Here is an 18,634-nt window from a genome sequence, read left to right as displayed (position 1 = left end):
CCACTATCGCTACGGGCGGCATTTTAAGAAATGAAACGAGATTCCACTAGATTGGTTCCACGTTCCACCTTCCGCTTGGAACGCGGCATCCATGGAACGCGGAGATCGAACACAGTCGGCCCCTGGCGGCGGCGGGACGAACCGCTAATACAGTCGAACCCCGCTACAACGAACGCCGCTTCAACGAAATTTCCGCTTCAACGAAATATTTCCAATTCCCCGTCAGCTAGCCATAGAAGTCAATGCAAGAAAGTCCTCGCCACAACGAACCATTTGTCAGGCTTGCTTTCGCTTCAACGAAATTTTCGATGATTTGGGCTGGGTTTGAACAATTATTTGACAATAAAATAAGCATAGCGCCAGCTATCTGGAACTTTTTATACATTCAGGACGCTTAGTTTCACCGAAAATGCGCGTTGCGACCACACCGCCACCCAAAACAAAACAAAAAATAACTCATAGGCGCACGCCATTGCTTGATGGTGATAACGATGTGGCTGGCCGTCTTTACACGAGGCGCAGGCCCGCTTGGGGCCCCAGAGCTACAGCCAGCTACAGCCAATCCGTATCCAGTTGAAATTGCATGAATGTGCTCCGCTGCTGGCGCGGTGCCGTCATGTATGCGTTGTGAGCAGCTGTCCTTGCCGTTTTCCTTCTACCATTCTTCATAGCCAAGAGCGAAAATCATGTTTGCGCGTTTGGTCTTGAAGCCTAGTCCAAGGTAAATATAAATGGCATAGAGTTTCTCAATATTACCTAGAGCGGAAAGTGTCGCTGCGATCGCACGCCGACATGGGAATTGTGGGTAGTGTGCGAATCGGATTGGCAGCCAGTGGCTAGTACAAAGGACTATGGATTAGGTTTCTCGGCTCTGAAGTGCTTGTTAGTTCTGTTTTCGGTGTGCGTTTCCGTTTTCGGGATGCCAATTTCTGGCATTCAATGGCTATCACAGATATGTCTATATAACAGCGTGATTAGCACTTAACGCATGTGCTCGCGTTAGCGGCGAGTTTCTTAAGATGAAGGGGTGACCACATGCAGTGACGGCGACAAGCGACGCCGAAAACGTAACTCAAAAGGTACAACAGCAGAGAGTACTGGGTGACAGCGACAAGCGAAAAAAAAATTAATACACTGCCGCCAATGTCCTCTGTCGTCGTCGCTCGTCGCCACAGTTCACTGTATCGCCGCTGCCGCTCGCTTGTGGGCTGCTTCTGGCCAGCAAAAAGCGAGCGAACGTCCCAGCGGCCTGTTCATACCGCTTGCCGCCGCCGCGCACTCTACAGCCACTAAATAAGCTATGTTAGCCCACACTATCCGTTTTCTGCACACATTCAGTTACGATTTTAGCGTCGCTCGCCGCCGCCGCTGCGTTTACTTACCCCTTGAAGCATTCACTGCCTTGGCCAAGCGCAATGAGACAACACATAGCTACTCGACAAGCCAGGATTTATTTGCCATTTAACGCATTCATGCAATTTCATCGCGCGTGCTTGAAGACTTACTTGCGGTAATAGGCATCGCCTCTAAGTTTATTTAAATCTGCTTGGACAAAGCAAATAAATACGACGCGATTCCATCATTCCTGTCTCTACGTTGCATCTGTTCTGCCCACGACCGCCTGCTGAAACGCGTAGCGTGCGATAATAATACTGTATTGAGAGGAAGCAAGAGCACAGTTTCAGACAATCTAAACATTTTTTCAGCAAAATATTAGAAAAAAAATCAAAGAAAAGCTCACCCAGTTTGGAGTATGTAATAATTTAAAAATAAATCCGGGACGGCCCGCTGTATCTGGTGGCGTGAGACAAAGGCAGCACTTCTGCTTTTTTTTTTCTTTGTAACACCCAAATTTGTTTGGAAACATAAGCCCTCTAACACGGTGTCTTATACAAAATAAAATTTGTTAACAGCGACACTTTTGGCAGCAATTTTTTAAACAAAAACTCAATTTGCGTAGCCACAAAGTCGTTGCCGGCCAAGCCACGCCGAACTTCCGGCCGAACTACACACTATGGCGGCACTCATGGAGGCGTAGAGCGCCTCCGCCGAATCACGTTGACGCTAGCGCCAGATTCCACTCTAGGTGAGTTAATGAGAAACTCTATGATAAATGGTAGCGAAGGTTCGGGCAAAAAGCGGTTCAGAACCTATTGCCAGCGACATCAGCATGGGGGCTTATGGGAGTGGCGATTGAAGCGCGACTAGGTGAGGAGGGAACAAACACTAGTAACAAAAAACCAAGTTTTGTTCAACAATAAAACAACATTTATATTTTACGAACAATATTTTTTTCTGAATCACATTTATTTAGGCACAATGTGTAAATAATTTATGAAAATGCTGTTCATTCTCAAAAACCTTTTTTTGTAGCGCCCTCTGAAGAATGGCACATGTCATTGCTCTGTGATGCAATCCTTGTAGTGTTCGGAAAGGCGCTCCTAAAGTTCGTCTGCCAGGAAACGCCCCTCGCGTGTTTTGGTGGTGCGCACTTGCATTCGTTTTTCCATGTTAATTTGGTGTGCACTTAATTTTTTCTGTGCGTGGAGTTGCGAGGTGTGTTGTATCGTCGGTGGACACGTTTAGTACCGTGCCCGGCGGGCACGGTGAACTACGGGACGATGCTGCCAACGGTTGGAGCGGAGCGCTTTCCTCGGTACCTACGGAAACGATGTGCTGTACAAGGTTGCAACAGCAACTCCCGTACGCCTGGCATTTTACTGCACCGTTTTCCTCTCATTTTCACAGGTAACGCGAAACTATAGTACTGTTAATACATGCACGGGGGTTGTGTAAGGGTAAGTGCTGGTGCTTCGAAAAAAAAAATGGGTCTAAAGCTTTGTTATGTAACAGTTATTTCTTGATTTCACCTCAGGCTGGCTCGGAGCAAGTGGTGTCAATTACTCTAGGACTTCTCAGCGTAGTACCAATCGAATTTAAACGAGTCGCTTTAATTGTCTATCTCAGTGTTTTCTCTATTGAATTACAACGCTTGTAGTGCTCGTTGCTTCCCGCACTTGTATGCGCAAGCATTATTTCCATCGCAGTACTGTGTTGTGCTGCTCCGTGCTGCGCTGCTGCCAGATCTTTCCTGCTATCTGTTTTTACATACTGCCATCGCTTTCGTTTGCATTGATCCATTTTTCTTCTTTTTACTTATCTGTTGCGACACTTGCCTAATAATGCAACCAGGAAATTGCAGGCGTGAATGCTGAGTGAACTTCTGTAGAAACACATGTCCACTTGATAAGACGCCGGGACAGCTGCGGTGTGCTCCCTGCACTTTCGTGAATCGGCATTCCTGCGGCCCGGTTTTCTGCTTCAAGATGCAGTGCATAGTTCTTTTCTGTTGTTTCGAAGTAGTTCTGCTGCTGACGCTTTCATTGCTCATAATGCTATGTGTTACGGGTAAAGTCAATTTTTCGGCGCGTAAGGAAAGTCATAATGCATATAGTGCCCACGAACATTTTGTACTTGTTGTATACGTGCTGATTTTGTGCAGTGTGGTAAATTTGTTTTATGTTTATCCTGGAATAAAATTCAAATGTCTTGATTATAGCATGACTATGCGTTATTTCTTTTCTTAGAACAGAAGTCCACAAACCGAGCGAGCATTATATAACCTTGATCTAAGGCACGCACGTAACCTGCTTATGTGCGACGCAATTAAACCCAGCAGTGGCGTTGGTAGAAACTGGTATCGGGGTAAGGAGTGGGCACGTTTTTTATATGAAAGGGGGGGGCGGGGAAAGTGGTAAAGTGTCATTTTGTGCTCTGTATCCCAAGGCAGAAAATAAAATTGTCGGGGGTGGAAGGCAGTGGAAGGCATGGATACAGAATAAAGGTTCAGAGAAGATGCAAGGTGTTTTTATAAACACCGAGGCGAATCATACGACAGTATGCTAAAGTACGTTTCTCTAGTCACGAGTATAAGCTGGCGTTGACTTGAAACACACACGCGAAGGGTTCGCCAACTTGCGTCAGATGGCAATGACTTGAGCCCTCAGCGATCAGAAGCCTGCTAAGGCTATTTTGAAGTCAAATTTTCCCGCTAATGCCACCAAAATGACGTCACTTTCTGACCGGATCTTGCGTCACATGCTGTTTATTTTTTGTTCCGCCGGAAGTGTTCCCTCCTCACACAGATGGCGCTAAGCCCCATGAGGAGCTTAAGAGCCGCCATTTTCTGAACGTATGGGCTTCTATGGAAGCTTCGCTACCAGTTATATTTACCTTGCCTAGTCATCCTATCTTAGTCGCGAGCGCGCGGTCCCGTTAAATGGAAGCGCGCGCGTCTTGCCTGCCAAGGTCAGTAGCTGCCGTGCCCTGTCAGAGGATAAGATAACGGCACTGCTCTTGCCACAAGCGAGAGGGGGGCTTCCCACGGCCTAGCAGCTATCTGCAAGTAATCAGCTCGGTGGACACGCCTTGTTGTACAGCGATACGTTTTGCGCCTGCATATCTTCACCCCCCTCCGTAACGCGTTCTTTGGGTGGTGAAAAAACAGATAACCATTGGTATGTTTGTTATCCGAATAAACATGAGTTATTGCGCGTCACTCCTTTTTCTAAACATTGTATTATGCTGCCAATGTTGCGGAAACGCACGGGGCTATTTTTCTGGCGTTTCCGTGGTGTGTTGGGGCAGATTTCGCCTCAACGAATTTTCGCTTCAACGAAATTTTTCGCACGTCCCGTCAATTTCGTTGTAGCGGGATCCGACTGCTCGTTCACGTCGTCTGCTCGTTCACGTTGCGCGCCGCACAAGACTCGTGCTGCAGACGATAAAACAACCAATATGCGTACTTGTTTGGCAGTAAGCAATGCCATATATATATATATATATATATATATATATATATATATATAGCGAATCAGAATAGGAAATGAGGGGCTCGTAGAAATAACACAGAAATAAGGGTTGGCAGTCAAGAAAATTTCGGAAAGCAAAGGGGAGGTTGTGGTAGGTCATTGAAACAGATAAAGAATTTGGAAAGAAAGAAAGAAAGCGGAGAAAAAATGCCCGCCAGGTGGGATCGGAACCCACGACCTCCAGAATACCGGTCTGGTGCGGTTGGGCTTGCGCAACGTTGGGCTTGCGTCCGCTGGGCTTGCGCAGCTCCGAGTTCGTGTTGCCCACCTCTGCAAGTAGACAGAAAGAAGCTCCTTCAAATGCAAAAAAACCCAAACGCAACGGGCTTGCGCGCGGCGAGTTTTAAAGGGGCTTCCCCAACAACCCGCAACCAGCCTGCGTTGCTCAGGTCGGCTCGGGTGTTGGGAACTTTAGGCTTAGCGTCGTGGCGGATATTTGATCGCCGCTGTCTGTACAATTGCGAATGACAATCCCCTTTCCCGCATGTGGAGCTTTACTTTCGCAGTAACTGCTTTTTGAGGCGGTCGGTGACTAAGGCAGCTGCCGGGGCCTGTTTTGATTAATGATGATGATGATGATTAAAGGCCTCCCCTTTGAATCGGGGTGACGGCATGCGCCATCTAGCCTATCTTAGTAATTTAAATTTAGTTAGCCCTCAACTCGGATTTCTTTTTAACTCTGCCCTGCCGCTACCCCTGCCTGGGATGAAATTTTATCGACTTCCCTGCTTTTTTTCCACCAATACTCCAGCCGCTGCTTAGTAATACCTACTGCTGACCAGTTAACGCTTCCATCAACTGCGAAGCCCAGTGCCTCAGGAAGTAGGACTTTCCCCCCAATTTTATAGCCGGCTGAATCATTTGGCATTCTATTACTATGTGGTCGATTGTTTCTTTATCCCTGCCACATCCCACACATGTCTCATCCTGGGACGAATATTTGCTCATGTAGGTTCGAGTTCTCAAGCAGCCAGCCCGCGCCTCAAAGAGCAACACGCTACCTTTATTGTTGTCATAAAAGTTCTCTTTCCGGATCTCTTGTTTGCTCGCTTTATAGATTCCCAGTGATCTCTTCTTTTCCATCCTCTCTATCCACATGAGCGTCTCCGTTTCCTTCACTTTCTTTTTAACTGCTCCCCCTTGCTTATTCGCCGCGGTCAAGGTATATTTAGTCTAAGACGAACGCTGGGTGCATCGCTCGCTTGAAAGACGGCGCAACACCGAGCTCTGCAATCTATGCTCATCGCTCCAGGCCATCGACCCTGGGACCTGAACCACCCGGTCTACTCTATTCGGCAAGTCTCCATGATCATTCTGATCCATCATTTGTCGCATTTGACCGCATACACGTTGGGAACCCCGTCTCCGAAGGCGTAGTCATGCCCGGGACTCGCCAAGCCTAACCAAGGAGTTCGAATTCGGTGTAATGGCAACGGCGCGATCGCCGCTGTCGCCACGTGCCGCCGATGCATCTCCAGCTGAAGCACGCGCTCTCACCACCGAAGAAACCCCTCGTGCCACCAAAGAAGCTCATCTTCGGTGCATCGGCATGCCCACGCAAGGAGCAAGCCCGCCCAGCCACAGTCTGCCTCAAGACAGCCTGCCGTTAACAACGACATTCGTGCCAGCTGAGGTACGCCGCCAAGTGACGCGGCACCGCCGAACCAGCAGCGTCGACTGTGCACGCAGCTTAGAACTCCTCTTAGCCGGGTGCAGCGATATCCTGGCCAGCCATGCACGCGCCACTGAGCTGCTGCAAGCTCGGGGCAGGAGACCTCTCCCTGTCGGCGCTGTATCATCGACCACCACGCCCTCCCTGGTTACGTCTGGCGACCACTGTGCAGGCGTCGAAACGCAGCACAGCCCTCTCGACGCCGATGCAGACGACCAGGTGGTCAGCATGGACTCTGCGCCGCCAAAAAAAACGCGGCCGAGACCCCGCCGACGGTTCGGGAGAAGAACAAGAGTACGCCGAGGATAGAGCTGGTGACATTTCAACAGTGGACCCAGAGACGGCGGCCATTGCGCGCGCCCCCATCCCCAAGCGCCGCAACCAGACCAGCGATGCTCCGCAAGGGGTGACAATGTCCCAGGCTGCGCAGATCGGCAAAACACGCAAGGCCAGGTCACGCTCTCACGTCGTTCGGCGCAACGCCCCAGCCTGCGAGTTTCACGGCGCTGGGCGCCAAACCCCCCGCGACGCGGTCGCCGTCGCCGCCGTCGCCGATGCCGGAGACGCCGAAGGCCAAGCCATCACCCGCCAAGATCCGGAGAAGGGCCGCCGTGCTTGACTCCGACAACGAGGACGAAAGCCCCATGAACGTGACCAGTAACGAGGACGCCCGCCCGCCCGCGGACGACGGTATCAACTATGGAGTGCGAATCCGACAGATCAACAAACGATTAGACAAACACGACCGCGAAATTCGGTCCCTCAACGAGAAGGTCACCCGTCTCGACGAGAGGGTCGGCCGCCTCGAGGTCAGAATGGAGAAGGGCTTTGCCGAGCTCCGCCAAGAAATGTCCGAAATGAAACAATCATTTGAAGAATTGAAACAATTCATCATGGGCCAAGCCAAATTCGCAGGCCAGGGAGTCCAACAACAGCAGCAGGGAGCCAAGCCCAAACATATGGATAAGCGACCCCAAGGTGACAGATTGATCGTGTGGCACTGGAATGCCAACGGCTACCGGTGCCGCAAGGCAGTGCTGCAGCAACACATGCGATCGCTAGAGCCGAAGGACTTACCCGACGTTATAGCGGTCCAGGAGACGCACGCAGAAGATCCCAAAATCACGACCCTGCCGGGCTACCGTGCATACGCCCGGCCGCCCAGCGCCCGGACCTGCGGGAAGGGCGCGGCCCAGGGCGTGTGCACGTTCGTCCGAAAGGGCATTACGAGCGTCGATCAAGACAAGATCCTGAATTACAAGGACTCCGCCGTCGAAGCGTGCGTGACGGAGCTGGTAATCGCGGGGAAGAAAGGACGAAACAAGAGGAAGAAGAGCTCGACCACGTTGTACATAGCCAATGTATATAGTAATCCGCAACACGGGAATCAGCGTTTCAAGGCACTATTGCACAAGGTCCGCGACGCCGCCCACGGCGTTAACGCCGCGGCGGTGATCTGCGGAGACCTTAATGCACCGCACGAAGAATTAGGCTACACTCGCACGACGGTAAAGGGTAGACGTTTGCTCGAAGACGCCGGCGACGCTGACTTTGAGCTGCTCACCGACCCCAAGCAACCGACGCGCATCGGCACGTCGACTGCCCGGAACACCACCCCCGATCTTGCCTTCGCGCTCCTGCCCCGCGGCGGGACCGCGCGGTGGCGCAACACGGGGTGGAACCTGGGCAGCGACCACTACATCGTCGAAGTGACGATCCCGCTCGGTCACGCACGGGCGGACGACGGGACAACCAAGCGTCTGCGTCAACAGCTCACCGACTGGCACACATTTCGGGAGGCCGACCTGGGTGAAGTGGACGACGTGGACCGATGGACGGCGAGCCTGGTCGCCGCCGCCAAGGAAGCCACGACCGAAGTGGAAGTACCGGAAGAAACAGACCGAGTGGATCCGCGCCTGGCGCACCTCGTGGAAGCGCGAAGATCGCTGCAACGGCGGTGGAAGCGCCAGCGCCACAACCGCGCGCTGCGCAAGCGGGTGGCGGCTCTCGGTCGCGAGATCGAGCGTTACAGCCGCCAACTGTGCGCGCAGCAGTGGTACGCGCTGTGCAGCGAAGCCGACGGTCAACTCCATCGAGGTGGAACGTGGACGCTCCTGCGCCACCTCATGGACGAGACGAAGAGTAAAGAACACCAACGGCACCGCATGGCGCAGATCCTTCATGCCGCGGCCACCCAGCTCGGCGAGGAGGAGATGCACCGGCGACTCAACGACCGCTACCTGCCGGCCACCCCGCACGAAGACCACCCCGAGTACGACGGCGCCCCCAACCCGGCCCTAGATCGCGAGATCGAAGAATGGGAGGTGCGCCAGGCGACACAGGCTTTGAACTGCCGATCGGCCGCAGGACCCGATAGGGTGACGAACAAGGCGCTGCGTAACATCAGCGACGCCGCGGTGTCGGCCCTGACGAAATACTTCAACGCCTGCTGGGCCAGCGGCCGCCTCCCGCCGCAGTGGAAGACGGCCAAAACGATACTGCTGCCCAAGCCGAACAAGCCGCCGGGGATAGAGGGCCTGCGCCCCATCTCGCTCACGTCCTGCGTGGGCAAGGTGCTGGAGCACGTCCTCAACACCCGGTGGCAGCGCTACCTGGAAGACAACGGCCACTACAGCGACTCCATGCTGGGCTTCCGCTCGCGCCTGGGAACGCAGGACGCGATGCTGTTGCTGCAACGCGAAGTGCTGGAGCCCCCCGGAGGAGTCCCGCAGAAAGACAACCGCGCCGTCCTGGGCCTGGACTTGGACTTGCAGAGCGCCTTCGATAAAGTGAAGCACTCGGCGGTCCTGGCCCAGGTGGCGAAGCTCAACATGGGAAGACGCACCTACGATTACATACGATCGTTCCTGACCCGACGCACGGCCAGGTTGGAGGTGGGCGGAGACCGACTGGAAGAAAGAGAGCTGGGAAGCGTGGGCACCCCCCAGGGGTCCGTGATCTCTCCGCTCCTCTTCAACCTGGTCATGATCGAGGTGGCCCGGCGCCTGGAGACGCTGGGACCGCGGATAAAATATTGCATATACGCGGACGACGTGACCATCTGGGCGACCGGCGGCAGCGACGGGGACATCGAGGCCGGTCTCCAGGCGGCGGTGGACGCCGTCGAGGCCGCGCTCGAGGGCACGGGCCTCCGGTGTTCGCCGCAAAAGTCCCAGCTGCTGGTCCTGCCCCCGCCGGGACGCTGGAGGAAACGAGCCGCAGAGGAAGCGGAGCGTAACATCATTGTCAGGGCCGGCGACGGCACGCCCGTCCCGCACGTCCAGGGCCTTCGGGTCCTGGGTATGTACGTGGACGCTCACCGCACCAACGGGACAGCGGCCCGTCACATCGCGACCAAGATCGGGATAGCGACACGCCTGATCAAGCGCGTGGCGTCGCGGTCACGCGGAGTTCGAGAGGCGAGCCTCCTACGTATGCTGCCGGCCTTTGCAGTCAGCCACGCAGCGTACGCGGGAGCGTTCCACCGGTGGACCGAGGCGGAACGGCAACGCATAGACGCGGCTATCCGCAAGGCATACGCGGGAGCCCTGGGCCTGCTGAACGGGACCCGGACGTCGGCCTTGCTGTCTCTGGGAGCACACAACACGCTCTCGGAGATCAGCGAGGCCCAGAGGACTGCACAGCTGACGCGCCTGGGCCGCTCCGCGGTCGGGAGGCGCCTCCTGGAACGAGTGGGCCTGACGTCCCCGGAGGAACCGAGCCCCGAGTTGACGCCGCTGAGCGAGGTGACGACCAGGAGACTGGTGGTGTATCCGCTGCCGAGGAACGTGAGCCCGACGGAGAACGTGGAGAGACGAGCGGCGCGCGCCAGGGCGCTGCTCCGCCAGTACGAGAACGACGACGGCGCCGTGTACGTGGACGCCGCCCGTAACAGGAACAGACCGAACACCTACGTGGCGGTGGCAGTGTCCGCGACCACGGGTGAAGTGAGAACCGCGTGTAGCGTGCGCGCCCGAAGCGCGTGCCAGGCCTAGGAGACGGCGATAGCCCTGGCCGCGTGCTCCCCGGGCGTGCGAACAGTACTGAGTGACAGTAAGGCAGCGATCCGTAACTTTGCGCGCGGAGCCGTGTGCGGTGCGGCTGCGCGAGTGTTGCGTGAGGACAAACTCACGACACAGTTAGTGCTAAAGTGGTTCCCGGCCCACGCGGGCAGGGACTTAGTGCCGAACTCCCCGAATCGCAACGAGGAGGCGGACGCCGCGGCCCGTGGTCTCGCCACGTGCCGGACCGCGGCCGCTCCCGCCCCCGAAGAGGCGACGACGACCACGAGTGAAGACGACGAGACGCCGCTGACAGACTACGGCGGTATCCTCGCATGGCATCGGGAACAGAGGCGCGACTTTCCGCCCCCGCACCGGGACCTGACCCGGCGAGAGGCGGTGGGACTGCGCCAACTCCAGACCGAGACGGTGCTAACCCCGGCGCTCGCGCGCCACGTGTGCCCCGAGCTCTTTGCGAGCGAAGTGTGCAGTGTTTGTGCGCGAGCGACGGCCACCCTGGCCCACCTGATGTGGGGTTGTGACGCAGTGTGCGCGGACGGTCAGACGTTACCGCCGCGAGTGAGACAGTGCGTGGGGTCCGCGGACCCGAGTGACCAAAGGAGGGCCGTCCAGCAGCTCGAGGCTGCCCTGGCCCTGCAGAGACGAAAGGGCGACCGCCCGAGTAGTCCGAGCGGGGTAGGGGCGCACCAAAGCCTTGGGTCCTAGGCCCGACGTGAACTCTTAGGACTATAAGAGTAGCGTAAGGTAGGGTGACCCCCGCGCCCTGCGCGGCCGGTGGGGATCCCGCATGCCGGACGTGTGACAATAAAGTATTTTCTCTCTCTCTCTCTCACGTGAGCTCTCCTGCGCATTACCGGCCCCTTGCTACCTCCACTGGACAGGCTGCGATGGCAGCTTCTGCGAGGGAGCTTCCTCAGCGTCCCGCTGCCTCGTCGAATGGTGCCCCCGCTACCTCGCCGAGTGGCGCCGAGCTCGCCAACGAGCTTGTGCGCTTTGCGCGGCGCGCCGCAGAGCTGCGTGACAGAGCGGCGGCCGCGTCCGCTCTTCTGGCCGAGGAAGAAGATGGTGATTCGGCGCAGTGCGTTGTCACGCCGTTGGATTTTGCGGCCACAGGCGTTCCCACAGAAGGGCGATCCAACGCCGAACCTTCTTCGGACGACGTGGAGGGCCAGTGGACGCAGAAGATCTCAAAGGCACACCGTCGCAAAGCGCGGAAGCTTGCTGCCAGGCGACCGATACACCAGCCTGCTGTCGGCACCTGCCTGTTTCGCCCCACTGACCGCTCTGCCTCCTTCCTTGCGTTATCAAGGGAGGCAGTCGCCCGTGAATTGGCCGCTGTCGCCGGTGTCTCCCAAGTGAGAATGAACACTCGCTTAAACGTTGTTGCCGCCGATGCCGAGACTGCGGAGTGCCTCTCTTCTCTGCTGGCAACGGAGGAAATATGCAGTATACCCGTACGAGCTTATCGACCCGTCGAACGCGGCACAAGTCGTGACCTGATCTTCGGCGCGGACCCGCAACTCACGTCGGACGAGATAATAGCCAACGTTAAATCCGATGTGCCGATAAGTGAAGCGTCCCGGCAGCGCAATGGTGCAGTGGTGATGCACTTTGCGGGACCGGTCCCACCCGCCTTCGTCGCTGTCTACAAGCTGCTGCTCCCCGTGACAGCCTGTCGTCCCAGACCTGTCCAGTGCGGCCAATGTGGGAGACTTGATCATGTGACGGCCGGCTGCAAGGGTACCGTGAGGTGTGAGCGTTGTGGGGGAGGACACAACTCGCAACAGTGCACCGCAGCTGTTGCCCGCTGCTCCAACTGTAGTGGCCGCCACAGTGTGACGGACCCCCGTTGCCCACGCTGGCAGCACGAGCGCCGTGTGGCCACAGCCATATGGCCCAGGCGCTAAAGCCAGTGCCCCGTGCTGAGGTCGAGGCGTCGGTTCGATCAGCGCAGCCCAGCTACGCCGAGATGGTCAGGCGGCGCAGCACCCAGCAGCAGTCACGGCTTGGCCCACAGACGCCCCAGGGACTACTGCAGCCCCGGTCTGCAGTCCAGCGGAAGGCAGCCAGGTGCGCCACTGCCCAGCAGCCCGCCCCGCCTGCAGCCCCAGTCGTTGCGCTTGCAGCCCCCGGCCCAGAGCAGCTGATGCCCGTCCTCCTGGCCCTGACGCACAGCTTGGTGGGCCGACTGCCTGCCGATGACCCTGCAAGGATGGCGGCCACAGACGCCTTGGCCCTCCTGAGCCCCCCCGCCCACCTACACCATGGCTAGCAAACCCAGTGGGAAAGGCCAGCGGCCACGCATCCTGCAGTGGAACTGCAACGGCCTAGGCCGTCGCAGCGCGGAGCTGACTGAGCACCTGTTGCGGGAGTCCTTCTACGTGCTGGCACTGCAGGAAGTGTACATCTATAGCGACACGCCGCGCCTGCCGGGCTACGTGTGCCATCTCAGCGCCACGAGCTGCCACCTGAGGTCTTGCAGCAGCACACCGTGCCGCGACGCCACCCACCCACCGGGAAAGTCGCGGGCAGCGGTCTATGTGCGCGCCACCCTCAACAGTGCTCCTGTTGACCTGGCCCCAGTTGCTGACGGCCCAATGGAGTGTGGCGCCGTGACAGTACGCATGGGGACAACGGACACTACCGTGGCCAGCGTCTACATCCGGCCGCAGAAACCATGGGACGCCGTGGCGCTGTGCTGGCTACGCGCAAACCTGGGCTCGGACGCTGTACTGTGCGGCGACTTCAATTCACATCACCCTGCCTGGGGGAGTCATCGAGCCACCCGAAGGGAACGAGAGCTGTTAGACGCCATCACCACCTGTGGACTGCACGTGGCCAACACCGGCAGCCCTACTTTCGTCCGCCCTTGTCGTCGCAGTGGCACGGTCCAGCAGTCATACATGGACCTAACCCTGGTGACGCAGCGGTGCGCCTATTCCTGGGAGACCGCCGCCAGCACGTGGGGTTCTGACCACTACCCCATACTGGTCACCCCCGGGAACCACCGCAAGCGAGCCGACACAAGGGCTTACGCAGTCACTAGCTGGGTCGAGTTCCACAAGGAAATGACCAAATGCACCGAGGATCCTGAAGTCGACTTCCTCGCAGCAGTCGTGCGGAGCGCCGACAAGGCAACGGTACGGGGAGAGGTACCTCTCTGCACGCCACTCCCAGACATGCAGCTGCTACGGCTTCGGGCCCGCCGCAACCAGCTACAGAGGAAGGCTTTGCGAAGCAAGCGCCCAGAGGATTGGACGGAGTACCGGCGGGCACGGCAGCGTCGCAGGCAGGGCTGGGAGTCGCTGTGTTCGTCCATGGACTCTCGCAAGGACCCGGGCAGAGCCTGGCGTATCTTTAAGGCTCTGCTGAGGCCTACCACCACCAGCCGGCGCCCCCTGCATGCAGTCGCCATATCCCTGGGCATCACAGAAGGGGCCCTGGCGGAGCTGTTCGCCGACCAGTTTGCCAAGGCCGCTTAAACCCCGCCTCCAGTTCCTGCGGCCTCACCCGACGCGGCGCCAGCCGCCCCACACGACCAGAAAGTGGTGTCCCTCTGCTCCACGGACATCACGCTCCGTGAGCTGCAGGCCGCCCTGAATCGATGCCCCAAGCGGCGGAGCGCTCCTGGTATGGACGGGGTTACGTACCAGATGCTGCGGAACCTGGACGTGACTCAGTTAGAGCCGCTTCTGCGACTGTTCAATCGGGTCTGGCGGACTGGTGTCCTCCCGCCACCCTGGCTCGTGGGGCTCATCTCGCCAATTCTCAAGGTCGGCAAGCCCCCGACGGAGCCAGAGTCCTACCGTCCCGTGTCCCTGACGTCGGCTGCTGGGAAGGTCATGGAGAGTGCAGCCCTGGCCCGTCTCGAGTGGATTGCTGACCACAGCGGCGTCTTCTGGGAGCAGCAAAGCGGCTTCAGGCGGCACCGCTGCACGGCTGACTCCCTGGAGGACGTCATCTCCATGCTGGAACAGGCCCGCCATGACAAGGAGGTGTCCTTCCTGCTCCTGCTGGACATGCGGTCGGCATTCGACACGGTTGCCCACGGGGCCATCCTGGAGGCCCTGGACGGCATGGGCGTTGTGGGGCGCCTAGGAGGCTACATCCGGGCGTTCCTGCGTGACCGGACCCTGCGGGTGAAGGTAGGCCGGGAGACCAGCAGTCCTCGAGACGTCCGTTCCGGGGTGCCCCAGGGAAGCGTGCTGAGCCCGTTTCTTTTCAACTTGGTGCTGGCTCCTCTCCCCGACTGCATCCCTCCAGGCTTGCGACACCCAGTAGAGGTGGCGGTGTATGCGGACGACGTGGCACTCTGGACCCATGGCCCCACCAAAGACTGCCACATAGTCAAGGCGTGCCTCCAGGAGGCTCTGGGCGCAGTTGCAGTTTTCCTCGAGAGCCGTGGCCTGCAGCTCTCGGAGGCCAAAACGCAGGCCCTTATGCTGCACCCGGGAGGATGCAGGGCTCGACGGGCAACACCGCCCATCACATTCAACGGGCGACCTCTTCCCTGGCGGCTGACCGTGAAGTACCTGGGGCTGCTCATTGACTGCCGGCTCACATGGCTGCCAGCTGTCAAGTCCCTCCGGGCACGCCGCGCACAGGTGCTCCAAGGGGTGCGGCAGCTTCTGTCACAAGGCAATGGCTGCTCACACCAAGTGGCGCAGCGCGTGTTCCACGGCATGGCCTGTCACGGCATGGCCACGGCATGCAGGTGTTCGGGGTCTACTGTGGTTGACCACGGCAGCAAATGACCTGGGTGGCGATCCACCACTTCCCGGCGTCGCCTCGGGGCTTTCTTTGCTACCCGAGTACGCTCTGCGTTGATGTACACCGCTCGTGCGCGCAGCCTCAGTCGCCCCCTGTGGCTCTGCGTTCTCGCCGGAGTGCCGCTCGTCGTGCTGATCCCGCGCACTCGCGTCGTCTCCTGCCGCCGGAGTAACGAGCTCTTCCACCCGCTGTTCAAGCTGGGCCTGCTTTTCCCGAGCTTCGTCCAGTTCGGCCACCGTGCGCACCAACTGGGCGGCATGCTGGGCGGTCTTCGCCTGCGGCCAGCGCCAGCCGGTGGAAGTAGCCGCAAGCCGCAACAGTGCGAGCGCGGCGAGTGCAATATGCGATGTCTGTTCTGTGGTCTCGTCTCGCCGTCTCGCCAATGCAGTCGGCCGTGGGCAGTTAGGGCCGTAGTGAGAAACTCTACGGGGCCGTAGTGTATATTGTTAGTATGAAAATATATGGTTGATAAAAAAATGGCCATCGGACAAGGCATCCCGCTGCCCGTGGATTCCGCGTAGAAATACTCCCCAAATACTCATTCCACATGACAGCTTTTCCACTGCAGTTTTCCACCAGAACAGTTTTGTCCTCGGCCACCCTCCGCCACCTCTTCTCCACCTTCCAGAGCTCCATACGGCCCGTCTCTCGCCAGCCCCCATCCGAGGCCTCGGTAAGGCACTCTGGGGTCACGCCGTAGCGCTCGGACCGTCGTCCCGTCAGTGCAGTCCATGCAGGCATGGTATTAAAGCCCCGCGACGTTAGCCCCGTGTCTCAAATGCCTGTAGTTAGCCGTGTATGCCCGTGTTCTCAGACACCCCGCCCGTGCTTCAAAAAGCAATGCACTGCCTCGCGTATTGCCATAGAAACCTTCCTTCCTGATTTCTAGTTTCTGTGTGGGTTTTTTTTTCTTCCATTCTCTGCACCCAATTCGTCGTCTCTGCTGCTTTTACCTGCTTTTTAACTGTTGTGTATACCCCACCTTGCCCTACAGAATTTCCGTATACCGCTTGGTCAGCTGTCTGGTCCTCCGTCTCCACCGCGTGTCCATGCTCCTCATATACAGGTACCTAAACACTCTCGCGGCCCATTTTTTCTCCTCCATGTCACGCAGTTTCTCCTCAAATTTTATCTTGCTCTGCGCCTCCCTTGCCTCAAAGGACGACCAGCCCATATCCCCCTGTACCGCTTCATGGGCCCCTAGGGTCAGCCTGCCTACCGCCCTCGGATTTACATCCAAGCCAACTTGGGTCCCTTTTATACATATAGCCGAATTTCCGAAAATCAGTCCTGGTACCATATCATGACCCTCTTCCAGACTCCCCTTACCACCTCGCATTTGTTGTAGCCCCACAGTGCTCTATGTTTCATTATAGCCGCGTTCCGTCTTCCTTTTGTTTTGAGGTGAGCCTCATGCACATGCGTGTAATCTGCTCCGTTGTTAAGCCATACTCCTAAATATTTGTACTCCTTTACCCGTGGTATTTCTGTGATATTAAAAAAGCAAATGTTCTTCCACGTGGTATTAAAAAAGCAAACGCATTTCGTTACCTATTTTTTCGTTCTACCTTCACGAACGTTTGCGCGAAAGTTCGAAGCACGGGGAGCTGTAAGAAGTTCCATGAATAAAACAACTTGAACCGAACGATTATAAAAGCTCCCTTTATTTCTCTTCCAACGGGAACTATCGCTGGCTGCCACTCCGTAGCCTGTAGTGAACTTGCGGTAGTCAAGGTCAGATCGGAATCGCTGTCAGTTCAGAAACGAATGACAGCCTCGCAAGCGCCCGGGGAGGCACTTGCTCATCGCGTGCATCCGAATTGTACCAGTTGTACACGTTTTGCACGCACGCAGATCTGAGCTGGAGATGCACACACACACACACACACTGCGCAAGTCAGGCGCAAGGGCCTCGCCACTTCCTAGCACACTTTAGAAAAATCGAAACCAAAACTGAACTACACGCTTACTCTTTGTTCGCTAGTTTGAGCTTAATTATAGTAAAAGTTTTTTGTAGTGCTAGTTTTATTTACTGGGACAATTCTTTGTAACATTTTTGCTTCAGTTCTTTGTTTTAGGTAAATAATTACGGAACAACTTTTTGTAGAGCTGAATAGAATTGATCTGGCAACCATAAGAATTGTATTAGAGCATGGAGGAAAAAAAAAGCTTAGGAGAGGCCCCCAGCCATGGAGGAAAGAAAAGGTTAGGAGAGGCCCTGACGTCACATTTGTGAAGCCGAGTGCCGCCATGACTTGAGCCCACGGAGCCCAGCACTCTATCCCATCATCCTTTGCTGTCTCCGGTTTGATTTGACTAACATGGCGTCGCCCTGCCCTCCCGCTTCGAAGCAAAAACAGCTTCGTCGCTAATTCCTCGGTGCGATATCATGTTCTAAGCTGTTGATTTCGCCTTCAATTTGCCCATTCTAACCCTCACCCAAAGTTTCAATCGAAAAACGGCCTGCGTTTTTGAGATAGAAGGACGATTTTTCAGCTATTAAGCCTGGCAAAGTAGCGTTTGTCGTTGTCATAGCAACAGGCTGGCGGGATGGCGAACGCAGACGCCTCCGACGGCAGAGTTTTCAAACCGGCCTAATTTAAAAACGTTTGTCGTAGCGACTGCGCTGGTTTGCAAGCGTAGCGAGGCAGCGACATACCAAGCGCTTTAAAAATTTGTCCGTTCTATTTGCCCAAATTTGGCCACCGCAGTTGTAAACAAGTAAGCAACATTGTCCATGGGCTCAAGAAAAATGACGTAACTTCCTCCACACTTTTCGCAATGCATTGGGATGCTAGGGGCCTCTCCTGAGTATTCTTTCCTCCATGCCCCCAGCTATCCCCGCGCATTGGCAAAAGTGTGGAGGAAGTCACGTGTTTTCGGCGGCCATTTGAAGTCGCGTTAGCAACGGCGTCCTAGCAACAGCCCGCCCGCCGTTCGCCAGTCATGGAGGAAAGGCAGCGCCTGCCTTGTCGTCCGATTGCGAAGATTGCTGCTTCGCTTTGCTGCGCTGTGGTACGTCTTGCGGAACTCGAAAAGGATGCTGCGAGTTGCGACAGCTGCGCCGATGTGAATATGTCATTTAATTTCTACTTGCAAGTGCACCTTGTACCGCGTCAAGCTTTTGCTCCGGTCGCGATCACGACGCGCCTATTGAAGCGCAGATATCGTGAACGCGCCGTCCCGTCGTACGCGCGGACACCCGTCAGGTAGATTTTCGGGAAGTGATACACGGTGTGCAGTACGTAGGCGACTTGCAACCGAACGATTCGCAACTCAATTTTTTGGTTATCGCCGCT

The 18,634-nt window shown here is 56.6% G+C and overlaps 1 protein-coding gene across 1 annotated transcript; it reads left to right on the top strand.

Annotated features, from left to right (window-relative positions):
• Window positions 1-7,009: 7,009 nt before the first annotated feature.
• LOC144154793 (uncharacterized) lies at window positions 7,010-10,543 on the top strand (the record flags this gene model as incomplete). The annotated part of the gene is given in 1 exon segment (XM_077685895.1): window positions 7,010-10,543. A coding segment is annotated over 1 exon segment (3,529 nt), but the record flags the coding sequence as incomplete, so codon positions are not given.
• Window positions 10,544-18,634: the final 8,091 nt, after the last annotated feature.

Source organism: Haemaphysalis longicornis, unplaced genomic scaffold, assembly GCF_048455015.1.
Source record: "Haemaphysalis longicornis isolate Haplotype H1 unplaced genomic scaffold, Haemaphysalis longicornis Haplotype H1 scaffold_928, whole genome shotgun sequence".
Classification (NCBI taxonomy): Eukaryota; Metazoa; Arthropoda; class Arachnida; order Ixodida; family Ixodidae; genus Haemaphysalis; species Haemaphysalis longicornis.
Note: the sequence above shows the minus strand (reverse complement) of the source record. Positions and strands in the feature narration are given on the sequence as shown.